Source organism: Pempheris klunzingeri, chromosome 16 (genome assembly GCF_042242105.1).
Source record: "Pempheris klunzingeri isolate RE-2024b chromosome 16, fPemKlu1.hap1, whole genome shotgun sequence".
NCBI classification, from domain to species: Eukaryota; Metazoa; Chordata; class Actinopteri; order Acropomatiformes; family Pempheridae; genus Pempheris; species Pempheris klunzingeri.
In genome coordinates, this window is record NC_092027.1 from 16,951,039 (window position 1) to 16,964,456 (window position 13,418).

At 42.4% G+C, this 13,418-nt stretch overlaps 1 protein-coding gene across 1 annotated transcript; it reads right to left on the reverse strand.

Moving 5' to 3' along the window:
* Positions 1–4,324: 4,324 nt before the first annotated feature.
* On the reverse strand, positions 4,325–8,637 carry gja4 (gap junction protein alpha 4). The gene is made up of 2 exons (XM_070846204.1): positions 8,603–8,637; positions 4,325–6,464 (listed from the first exon to the last, which is right to left on the reverse strand). Exon 2 carries the CDS (start codon positions 6,453–6,455, stop codon positions 5,301–5,303), a length of 1,155 nt encoding a protein of 384 aa, XP_070702305.1. The 5' UTR covers positions 6,456–6,464; positions 8,603–8,637; the 3' UTR covers positions 4,325–5,300.
* Between the last annotated feature and the right edge of the window lie 4,781 nt (positions 8,638–13,418).

The following is a 13,418-nucleotide window of genomic DNA, read 5'->3' on the forward strand; positions in this document are numbered from 1 at the left end:
TGGACCAGCTCCTCAAAACTGGACAGTACTGTGGGAACCGAGCACCGAGGCTCCTGGGAAAGGAGGGGGATGTTTGGAGGTGCTCCATTGTTCTTGCTGGATGATGGGGATAATGGGTAAGGGTGATGCTGGCTGTTCCTTTTTTCTTTTTTTTTCTAACGAGGTCCAATCCAACATCCTGAGCGGACAGACTGGAGACGGTGTTCCCTCTGCTGCAGAAACAATGGAGCTGTCTGCCTGCTGGGAGGGCACCACATCCCCTATTAAGCAACCACACACACAATACACAGAATCCAGGAATACAAATATGTCCTATATCAAACTTATACACAGACAAGAGGCCAAAACATAAACACATAAAGGGAAGTCAAAGTAAAAACATTTGACGGTATATTCTCACAGGGACAATTAAGGAATGAAAAATTAACTAAACCACTCTGACGGTCAGGCTGCATATAGTAATATGGTTGGAGTGGCCAAATTATTCTACTAAATCAGATGTTTCTCAGAAAAAGATACCAACCAAATATTGGGTTTAGGTGAGCTATAATATAAATAATAATGTAATATATTATTATTATATAAATATTCCCACTATGTAAAAAGTAAAATTCTTCCAGATTTTTCTTTCAAATTGAAAGATGCTGATTATACTTTATAAATTTTTTCTCTCCGACCAACATCTTGATGTAAATTCAGTCCGAACTTCCTCTTTCATAGTTTCTAAAGGATGGTTGCACTCTCCATGCATATTAAACTTTAAAGCTGCATCGTTTTTTTTTTCCTTACAGCCACTTTGGGGCAGAAGAACAAGCTGAGAACAGAACATTGACAAATTATCACCGTAAAGGTTGTTGTGGTGACTATTTACATTCTAGAAGACATTTAGCAGCATAAATATTAATTTTGAGCTGTTTTTTTTTTGGTCTATCTGATTATCCATTCTTCACTCTTGTGCTTCACGCTGCACTACGCTCGCAAGCTATTTGATTGTTTGTTGTTTGGTACTGAGTAGGTAGCATACAGTCTGTTTAGCAGATTCTTTTCACTGAAAACATCTGGAAACAAGATTTATGAGAGTGAGCCAAAACTAAAAAAGTTGTGAGACGTACAGCCAAAACAAAAACTGAAAGTCGTTAAAATGCTGAGAGGGAGAGTGTAGAGTTGGGCAATAATTCTCTGTGGGTTTGTCACTATAAGCAACTCCTTTTATGTTGCGTTTAATCATCTGACTCATTGTAAATATAAAAATACTGATTAGTGCAGCTTTAAATGAAACACCCATGACATTAAACATGAAAGAACCCACTCTGCACATACTCATATCACAACTGCGGTACAACAAGTACTAAAACCTGTAGCTTGACAACTAATAGCTTAAGCAACACCACCAAATAAACGTGCAGTTTATTCAGATACCCCACCCCGACTCATATACACATACACACTCTCTACATGCTATAAATCTTAATTGACTCCAGCAGCACAGATGGCACTTTGCCCGTTTCCTTGATCCTTCACTGGCGTTTGATGGGGAGTCCGTGACATTAGGTCACCGAAACAGAGGGGGGACGGGATAAAACAATGCAACAATGCCCACTGCAGCCCCATTGTCAGGGTGAACAATCCCAAACGGCCAGTCCTTGGGGAGAAACAATACTGGAGCAGGAAACAGATACAGACCCACTTCCTGTCCAGAGTTTAAATTTAGGTACTGCTCAAAAGATTTTTGGTGTTGTGTTGTTAAGTAACACAAATGCCCAAATTAAGGACTGGGTGTTGGGACATGACATTGTTATGGATACAGAGAGAGTCGTGTGTCAGTATTGTGTGTATGTGCGGTGAATGAAAAAAGGAAGTGGGCACACATACACACACTTAAACATAAACATTAAAGCCTGAAAAGCTTTTTTTTGCTATGCCAGGCACATAATTTCCAGTTACATCCAAATAAAGAGATATTGCATAACTTCAATAACATTATTCCCCCTGTGGCTTTCTATTTTCAGCACTGCTGGTCCCTTGTTTACACACACACATATATATATGTGTGTGTGTGTGTGTGTGTGTGTGTTTTTGAAAGTCTGCCATGAGATCACATTGGACTTTCTTAACTTGAGTGTGTGTGTTTGAGAGAGATTCGCAGGGCTTTTGGCAGCACAGCTGGCAGGAAGTATGACATCAGAGCAACTGGTTTGGGCAGGCCTTGCACATAGGTGGACCCTTTAAAGACCCTGCAGAGCCTGGTGCAGGAACCTTCCCTAAAGGAGAGCTGCCTGCAGGCTTGACAGTTGGCCTTTTATAAGACATGCTGGAGCCCGGAGGCTACTCAGTGGCACTTTGAACTGCTTTATGGTCCAAAAGCGGTTGTACAGTTGCATGTGTGTCCATCTGTGCACGTGTGTGTGTCTGTGTGTGTGCGGTCATTCACCAAACTGCAAGATAGCCTTTCTTTGTGTGTGAACGGCGGCATGTCGCTTCACCAGCAGAGTGAGGAAGTGCATCAGCAGTGATTTCAACAATGTCAGGAAGCACAGTCAGAATGGCAGCTGATCCCAGAGGTTGTATTCATAACTGTTGAGGATGACCTGTCACACAGACTCCCACTGATTTTATTTGTGCAGCTATACACAAACAAATATCACCATTGTTAAGTTTGTTTTTATTGGAATATCCTCTGAAAGCAGTGAGTATCTAATCTGATTGCTCTGACTTTGGGAAGCAGCCTGGATGTGAATAATAGGTCATTAAACCAATGAATGAATGACTCTTACCTGTGTCATGTTGTTCTGGCTGAGGAACATGTAGCCAAAGCAGCACTTTCATTCAGGAGCTTGATAGGAGGGCTGCATTTTTTCCTTTCGGGTAGATATTGACTGTAGAGAAAAAAAAAAGGCTGTTGGAGCAGCAGATAATCTGCACCGCTGTTTTCCTCCTGGAGGTTTATATTTGCTTCACTGAACAGGAGGTGAGAGTTTACTCTGTGGAAAGAACAGAGCAGGGCGTTTGGCCTCTCTTTCCCATAAGGAAGATGGATGCAAAAGGGAGCTCCGCTGTTCCGCTCCTGGCTTTGGTTGGCAGGAGAACACTGATATGGGTCGCCCCATGCAATCTGTTCCATGACCCTCTGGCTTTTTGTGAAAACACACACATGAACAATCACATGGACGCATGCATGCTAGTGCGCTCGCATGCACCCACCCACCTGGACTGAGATAACAAGACTGCACGGGAATGCCAGCCAAGTTCTTGTGAACAGACATTGAACTGGGCAGCTTGAGCAGGCTCTGTTTGGATTGTTCTCTCAACAATATCTGCCAGTTTATCCTCGACACAGGGAGGGGCTGCGCACAGTAAAAAACGCATTCCACACAGAGGACTGAGGAATGAGTCTTCCTATTATTATTAAATCATAAAACAATGTGATAAAATCCAGCAAAGGAACAATAAGGTCAGATTCTTTTTAATTTCTCTTTTTCAGATGCTGGTTGCAGTTCTCGTTTGGCCTCGCACAGCTCAAGCTGTTCATTTTATTAGAACCTGTCTCGCTTAAATTTCCCATAAACCCCCTTTCCTGCTATAGATAACTGCTTATCGTCATGGAGACAGTTCGGTAAATTGCTGGAAATGAGTGCCGTATTGCAGAGTGCTGCAACTGCCGCCCCGAAAAGACATATGGCTACATTCACTCGGAGCCTGGCCGAGCACCTTTGTGGAAGATGCTGACTTCTGGATTTTATCAATTGCTTTCTGCGAAAACAGCGTTAACAGTTAGGGCTCCCCAGGGGATATTAAATAGAGCCAGCCTAAAGTGCTGTTCCACCTTGTATGAACTTTTACTGGCATATAATTGATGCCTTTCTTCCCTGTACAGCCAGAGCAACAGATTTAAAAACAGCCATTAAATCAAAGTTATTTCCCTCCATTTTTTTCCCCCCTCGGGAGGTTATGCTCATGATACCCTGTAAGGCTCATCCACTTTCTCCTTTCTGCTGTTCCCAAAGCATTTTCTCTTGAGTGATTCAGTGCCTCCATATTGTGACAGTATTTGGATAGCAGAAAGTGTACCATTGGACACAGAAGCGCCACACACTCCAGAGACATTTTGCCCACACAGAAATCTCATCCCTGTTTTCAGAAAGGAAAGGGAATAAAACCATGTACACAAGAGATCCACATGTACGGAATGGCGTGTCTGTATAACATCTACAGTGTATTTCATATAGCACGAATGATGCATGATGGGATTGAACAATGTTGATTTTCTGAGCAGTTATATCATAAGTAAGAGTCATTGTTAATTTGTACTTTAAGCTTTTTTTTTTTAATAAATATTAACAACGGTATTTCCTCACAATACTTAAAACATTAAATACAGTTTTCAGATAGTCATTTCCTTGCATTAAGTTTGCACATTTCTGTACCGCTTTCAGTCCGTCCAACACGCAATCACCGATGCATCCTTTGAGTTCGCTCTCAAGCTCTCTGAAAAGTTCGATTTTCAAACTGGAAGCTTGTATTTTCTCCAATATTCAGCTCTCGCAATCAAGTATGCAGTGGTCCTCTCCTTCCCTCTTGCTTCAGAGCTAAAATACTATGGTCACTGGCAATGGCGAGTCATTTACAATCCCCGGATTCTCATGGTTTGGCTCCCATTCTCTTTATCCGCCTTCCCCAGTCCATAACCCCAACTGCAGTGACCAAACCTCACTGGGTGAAAGGGAAAAAGTACATTGTGTGTGTGCATGCATGCATGCCTGCATCCACACAGCCATTAACCTCTTGGGAGCTGAGCGGGATCCAGAGACCAGAACATTCCACAGTGTGAACACAGCAGTGGGGTGAGGAAGGGGGGGCTTCAAAGAAACCCCGGGGTGACAGTGCAAATCTCAGAGGAATATGCTTAAATCTGGTTCTACTGCAAACTCTCCCATACACTCTCACATAATATCCGCAGCCCCTTCGCAGACACCCCCTGTGCGGTGTTTTTTTCCACTGTCACATTCAGAACTAAAAGCCATTAAATGTAGCACTAAGGCATCTTATGACTGTAATCTTCTCTCATTGTGGAGTCTCATTTTCTTTGCCTTGGGGAGCGTTCTCCAAATGTTCAGTTTTGAATAGGTCTATTTATCTGGGAAATGCAGTGCAATAGTTGTTCTTCATTTCTCCTTCGTTTGAGGTCTCATCGTGGCCTCCTGACAGTCTCGTGTCGTGTGTCGAATAAAAAAAACTGGCAGACTGAGAAAACAAACAAAGCTTTCATAGTCAAAAACAACAAATTGCCCTATCTGACTGTGTCATACATAATGCTTCTGCTTTGAGCGTCCCTTTTGAGCACCCTTAGTGATTTTCTCAGTGTGGTGTGCATGTTTCTTATAATGGACTCTAGGGGAATGTTTGGTCCTCATAGCCCCCATGCAGTTCACATAACTGGGAAGCACGTCGGTCTCATCCTCCCCAGGCCTCCAGTTCATCTCTATCGCCAGTTCGCCGTAGCTCTCACAGGGGTTGGTGTAGCACGGAGCCTCGCCTGGGGTGGGGAGGTTGACGTGGCTCCCTGCTTTGTAGGACTGTGACGCCTCCGCTTGGAGCTCCGGAGTCTCCTCTGGTGCGGTCACCCGCTCTGACCGAGGTAGGTAGTCTTGGAGCTCGGTACGGTAGCGTTTCTCCAGCCGATGGGAGATGAAGAGCTGGAGGAGGTGGAGGAGCTCGACAAGGTTGAGGAGCAGGGAGACGGCAGCGATGACCTGAGTGTAGATGGTGAAGATGGTCTTCTCCGTGGGCCGGGAGACAAAACAGTCAACCGTATGAGGACAAGGGAACCCCGTGCACTCAAACTTTGGTGAAATGAAGAAGCCATCATAAAGGAACCACAGCCCTACGATGAAGCCAACTTCTAGGAGGATTTTTAACAGGATGCTGAATGCATACGCACACAGCAAGGTGCCTTTCAGTTTAGGAACCTCAGGAGAAGCCTTGTCAGCTTTTCTGCTTTTCCCCACCTCTTGTTTCTCCTTGTTTTCCGCATTGCCTTTAATCACATTGTTATTGTCCCTTTCTATTGCAATCTCTGCTCTCGTACTTTCACCACCACCCTCTGCTGCCTGCTTCCCTTCCTCATCCTCCTCTTTTTTCTTCTCCTTCCCAGCCCTTATAGCCACATATCCAAAGTAGAAGATGGTCGGCGTGGAAACGAAGATGATTTGGAGGACAAAGTAGCGAAAGTGCGAGATGGGGAAGGCTTTGTCATAGCACCCAAGCGTGCAGCCAGGCTGTCCCGTGTTGCAGACAAAGTCCGCCTGTTCGTCATCCCAGGCAGATTCGGCAGCAGTTCCCAGTACCAGCATGCGAAACAGGAAGAGAACGGTAAGCCAGATGCGGCCAACGCCTGTCGAATACTCCTGGCCCTCCTCCAGCAGGTGCTCCAGGAAGGACCAGTCAGCTCTGGACATCCTCTGCTCCTGATGGGTGGACAGATGGGGGTGAGTGAGAGTTTGAGAAATTGAGATTTTAGGGTTATCTCACCCTTTGGTGTGCACAGAAAATCAATTAAACAATATTGTTTTAGAAGTGTTTTTTAGTTCTTTAGAGGAGGATAAGTACAAATCTGTTTTCTGTGCAATTTTTCTTGGGTTATGCTGCCTTTAAAGGTGGTTATGCAGGTGGAAAGGGGTTAATTTGCAGCATAGATATTAAAAGTGTAAAGCTGGACATAAAAACAGACCCATATTCACCTTATGGAGGAACGCTATAATAAAGCAAACTTACTTACATCTCTACGTTCCATACATACATACAGATTATTACCTGCTTTTGGAAACTAGCATTTGCTTCCCGGCTCACCCAACAGTTCCTTAAAAAGAAGCCGTGTTTGGGACATATCCCCACAACTCTCATCTCAACTGAAACCTGCTCTGTTGTATGTTTTTGCCAAAATATTACTTAACCTCTTTTGTCAAACCTTTTACCACTCTTCTGTCTATGACTGTAACTGCTGCAATGGGTGCGTGTTATACCCCGTTATGCCCGTCTGCATGTCTAGTGGGCGTAGTAGTTGTTATGCAGGTCATATAATTTATCCACCTTTTCATTTACTACTACATTGCTGAACAGATTGGCTTGAATGTTCAATTTAACACCTAACTGGTATATTTTATTTCCACTACAAAATTTTCAAAGGTTTTAATAAACACACAGTTAATGTATAAGTGCTTAAATATTTCTATAAGCAACAAATGAGCTAAGTTTCTCCAACCTTTTCAGTATAATGGTGTCTTTTTTTTTTTTTTTTTTTTTTTACTGGGGAACATGTGTAAGTGGCTGCAACCCGCTATTAGTTCTTCCATGAGCTCACGCCGTTGTTAGGGTGGGCTCCAACTCCCCATCATCAAAATGTGAAAAACAAGGCCCCCATACACTAAAATGAACTAAAACAAAAACACATGGTACTAAACGGTAACATTTAATATGAATGGAAATGCTGTAGTGCACACTTTCACTGTTCAGAGTGAAACTGGGGTGAATGAGTCCAAGAGAGGCCCCTTGAACTTTTACACGATGCAGTGTTATTACCATATATACATTTATTTTTATGGTTGGATTTATGAATCAATTAAGGTGGAGTCCATGAAACACATTGAGAGGGAGTTAATGGAAGTTGCTAATGATAAATGCGGCTTGTTAGGAAAAGTGGCTTGTTGGGAAGCGCACGAACGCATGCACACATGCACACACACCAACACACACACACACACACATCTGAATAAACATCCTGTGTGGGGGAGTTGCTGCTGTGACTTTTGTCTGTTTGTTTAGACTGTTTATGTTTTTCTGTTATTTCTTCCCCTCTGAGAGAAAAAAAAAACTTTAATAGTGAAAACGCAAACTGACAGGATGAGACAAGACAATGGACTGTCAGGGGTTCTGGCCTGCTGAACAGGCACTAAAGTGATAACTGGACTGATCCACTTCTGGGAGTATTGTCTTGAGTATTACTGTTATCTCTACCAAACATACCACAGAATACCAATGGGCTAGTAACAAATCATCATATGAGACAGCATAAGACTGTGAAGTCCATACAAAATATATCACAGTAGAAAATACAATAAATCCCTACAACCAAGACACCGACAAGTCTGCTTATGAAGTCATTTGAAAGTTTCTAATCTTATTACTGCCATATTTTAAGTTCTTATATTATTCCAATAACATCTAAAAGTCTACAACTAGACAGGCTGGATGAATAAATAGTGATAAAACTCAATATGAAGCACCACAGATTCACTGTGATTTATACTCAAAGACTAACAGAATACATCAGATGGAAAAGTTAAGACACCCTGTGATTCACTACAGGAATACAGACTGTAATAAAATAATACAATTACCTCCCAAAAATCAATAAAACGTGTGCCAGGCTTGTAAGCCCCTTGTAGACAGGTTATTCTGATACTTTGGAGGATTAAGGACAATGTGAAATCCAGCAGAGCTCACTTGAGAGCCACAGAGACGTATGATTATGTCCTTAAAACAATATTACACACACAGAAGTCAGTCCTAATCTGATTTTCTCTCCCTAACTGGAGCGGAGTCTCACCTTTCTCTCTCGTGAACTTGCGTCTCCTTACCGGCCTCGTTCTTCTTCTTCTTCTTCTTCTTCTTCTTCTTCTTCTTCTCTCGTCCCCCTCCGCTCCTCACAGTAGCTCTGTTTCTGTTCGCCTTCTTTAAAAAGAATCGATGTAATCGGAAAAAGTGGGGAGAACTTTCCCATGCCTGCCCCTTCAGCCCTCCCCTCAGGAACTCCGTCCAGGAAATGGGATGGATGAACTTCAACTACTGCGCTCGGACGCACGGGTTTAACTTTGTTTAAAGACTTCCACTTTGCATTAATCACACGGGAATATCGCCTGATTCCGGTTACTTAAAGGTCAAAATGACTGGAAAGAGAGAGGCGTGTTTTCAAAAGAGGGGAAAGACTTTATTTCACAGTGCAGCGCCATTATAATTAAAAAAAAAACACGTCACAACAGCTATTTCTAGAAACTTTTACTAAACTTTCTGCGCATTAATTGGACCAAGAAACAAGCAGACTTGTCAGATGATCACTTACGGGACTGTCTGACTGTAATTTTCCATGAAGCCACGCAACGGCGCCAGCCACCTTGTTTTCCAAGAAGCGCATGACGCACCGATCAATGAAGCTCACTGATCGCCTGAAATGAGACCCTCTCTGTTTAAGTTGTACGATAGATTTATTGAGCCCCTCGGCATTAAGTCACCTGCACGATTTGGTCAAACCCACAGCTTGTCGCTGAGGTGATTTCATCTTGAACAGCTGTAATAATGTGATCAGTTTTGTCATACATCAAAAACATGTGCACTTCTCCTCTCTTACATTTACCAGGACACTATTGTGCTTTTTACCCCACTATTTATTTGACTGTTGTCATCAATAGTTTCTTTCCAAATTAAGATTTGTATACAAAGCATATGTTCAATTTATGAAAAAAAACGCAGTGCTGTAGACGAAATGACCTAAACACACACACAGACACTCACATACAAAGCTTTCACAATGTAAAATGATGCATGATTAGTGTAGTTCGGGTACTTTAGGTGCATTTTGTTGCCATGGGGGCTTGAAATGAGATGAATACTTCTTCTCCCTCTGGAGTGAAGTTAATCATAAGGTAGCTGCTTAGTAACACTAAGTACTGTATTCACCTCCCATTAAAGTTTACAATATTATAATTATAACTATCATGTAGGCTGCAATTAATCTGAATGAATTTAGTGAGAACAATAAAATGTCAGTCATAGCTCTCCTGCCAGTGTGTGTATTTTGTGTATTCACCACAAATGAGGCCTATAGTAGCATCACTTTTGCCCATTCAAATAATAAAATAACAAACTCATACTAGTGGTATTTACATCTACTTTCATCTAGGCTATGCACCGAGATCTCACCTTGTATTTGGGCTTGTTGGGAGGCCTGCAGCCTGTCTTGTTTCCTCAGTCAAGGTCTCTGGCTGTGCACAAGCTTTGTTTGCAGGCGTGTGGCTATACCTAACCTCCCCAAGCCCATGATGCTGCTTTAACGATTCTCTTTGCACATTCATTGGAAGTCCATATAGAGATAGTTCAAAAACCTTGAGGCACGTCTCTTCTATATACTGGATAAGAGAATGCGTCTTTTCAAAACGCGCCCGTCTCCGCTGGAAGATGTAAACAGAGTGTGTACTGCAAGTAAGAGGTAGCTGGAAGACTAGATGTAATATCTTAAATCAATTTTTGCACAAGCTAGGCTGCACACCGCTGTGAGCATCAAACCTAATGGCTTCCTCGTGCCACTAAGAAATTGAAACAGTGATTTATTATGAAGGAGTATCATATTCTAATACATTTACGGCGTGGTAACACAAATTAAAAAACAGAAGCACTAGTCATAATACTGTTCAGCATCATATCACATGTCTTAACACAATCTGTACAAATCCAACTGCTAATGGCCACACTGGTTATCACCTTCTGACACCACGCTCAGTCACTTTATGAGAAGTCATCTCTTCACAGTCGTTCCCAATCAGCGCCGCACCATCACATGTGTCAATATGTAGATTTTAAGAAGAGTTAGGGGGCCGGGTCCATCCGCCAGGCTGCTGCACAGAGCGGAGCTTTATAAAAAGCATGTTAAATTGACAGTGAATCATCCTGACAGATCAGCGTCTTGCTCTTTCTTTGGTCATTATATCCGTAGATGAATGGCGGGGAGGGAAGTGAGGACAGCCGACAGAGAGTAATGGGACTGTTTCCATTCAGGAGATGTGTTATGCCTTCCTGCTTTCGGTGTGTTCCTCCCTGCTGGTACAGTTATCAACGAATCTAATTGCCAGCTTCAGCCTCAATCAATTCCTCACAGCGGGACACATTTAAACATGCACAATTGTATTTCATGACTGATTCAGACCTGAGTGTACATCAGCAAACTCAATAATGCAGATATGAATGTGGACTGTGGAAGACTTATTCAGAGATGGGTGGGAACACCAAATTACGAGTTTGAGAATGAAAAATCTTTGGAACTTTTTTCAATTGACTTTTCATCCGTTTAAATCTCCACAACAAAAACAAACGGGCAGGTGTATCCTAATGGGTTAAAATGAAGCAGAAGCGAAAACAACAAAAGTACCAGATCCATTTACTTGACAGCTTAGAAAAAAGAAATTACCGACAGACAACAAATCATGCCCATGTTTGTGATTTTTTTTTTTACATGAATAAGTAATGGAGGGAGTGTTAAATCAACCTTACCATGCTTTGCTAAATGATTAACTGCAACCATCGCCTGTAGAAAAACAGACTGAAGCACCGTCTACTCGGTCTCTCTTTATTTCCTAACATTTGATGGTTCTATGGAAGTGGATATTCATTTTAACCTCTGTTCTGTCTGTCCACCACTTTGGTCCAGACTGAAATATCTCAGCAACTGTTAGAGGAATTGCCATTAGATTTTGCACGAATATTCATGATCCCCAGAAGATGAGTCCTGCTGACTTTAGTGACTCGACTTCTCCTCTGGCGCCACGATGAGGTTAACAGTTGTGGTTTTTAATTAATTAAATGTGTTGACAACAAGCAGATGGGTTGCTAAGTGCTTTTTCCTCCAGATATTCATGACTCCCAGAGGATGAATAAAAGATGAGTCATACTGACTTTAGTGGTTTCCTGACTTTTCCTGACTCATGTCACCATGACGTTCACGTGTGGTTTTGAACATTTGTTGAAGGTGTTGGATGATGACATTTAGTACAAGCATCCATGATCCCCTGAGAATGAATTGTAATCACTTTGGTGATCCCCTGACATTTCATCTAGCTCCATCATAAGGTCGTATTTCTTAATTGTCTACTTCTTTGTTTTGTGACCAAATACCTGCAAAACTAACCACATTTGCACCAGCCTCAGCTACACTTCAGGTTTACTGCTAAGTAGAAAATGTTAGCATGCTAACACGCTACACTAAGATAGTCAACATGTTACCATTGTCACTGTGAGCATATTAGCACACTCATGTTAGCATATAGTGCAAATCACCGCTGTGTTTAATTACAGCTTCACAGAGCATTTCATTAGGAATACAGTCACATTAGGCTTCTTACATAGGAGCACTGCATTGGCAATGAATTAATTTTTATATACTAAACGAATGTATCTTTGAAACAAAAATAGATTTCTCTGTACATCTCTTAGCATCACTGTGTTGCAGATTGCCCACACAAAGAAATCTCTGAGGAACACGAAAGTCCCTGTGACATGTTATATCATGCAAAATTAATGCAAGACTGAGGAAAAAAAATTTCTTCTGGGGTTTCATCACGTGATCCACTGCATCACATGTCTGTCCTGTGAGAGTGACGGTTTGCATGGGGCAGCGCAAGAATCGCTTTTTCTATCAGTCTGTCGCACCGACAGTAAATCTCCAGCACAGAAAGCAGCGTGTGTCTATGAGTGCTGCCTGGTTAGTAACGGTGTCAACGCCACATGAGCAATGGCTATGTATGTTGTTTGATGAAATATGCATGACACTGGCAGAGCTGTAGAGCCTCTGAAGTGATGGATATACTGTATATATATATATAGTATGTGTTGAAGCCGGGGAGGCTGATGGGAGAAGGGTGATAGCACGCTACACTAACAGGGTTTGTGACATCACCACTGTGCCAACAGAAACTAAATACAACTATACCCTGCATCTCATACATTCTTATCACATTTCCCCCCTTTTAGCGGACAATTCAGTGCCACCACTGGCTTGGACTTGGTTCTGTAATAGAATTCCCAATGTCAATCTATGCATGACCAGTTCTTTTCTTTTTCCATCCCATGTGTAAACACAGTGTCATGGCTCCCTGTTGAAATCAGGGTTCATATCCAATCAGAGCGTTGCCTAGATCCCCCTTGTGGTCTACTTACCATGTGTCTCCCAGCCTTATTACGCCTAGGGACCGGTCCCTGACAGGCGCTATTGATCTCAGCCAGTTTGGAGCCAAGCCATGAAAGTGCACATTGGCAGCTGATGACAGCTTTATTAGAAAAGGAGGACACGGCAGATCAGCAAGTTTCCCTGCATCAGAAGGCCCAAAGGGGATGAACCATGAACAGAGCTCATCACATTTGTTTGGGGATCAATTGAGTGGCAGTTTTTTCGAAGATGATCAATTTGTTTTGTCTGGTGGGGATAATGCACTCCGACCACAGGTAAAGACCCACTGCAGAGGGAAAACCCTGCAATATGTATTCATGTGCTTGTTTAACTGGCAGAAATTCATAGACTGCCGTTGTGGACTAATTTTGCCTTCAAGCTTGGCTAATTTGCAAAGAAAAACAATAAACTTCTGTTTTTGTGTCACCAT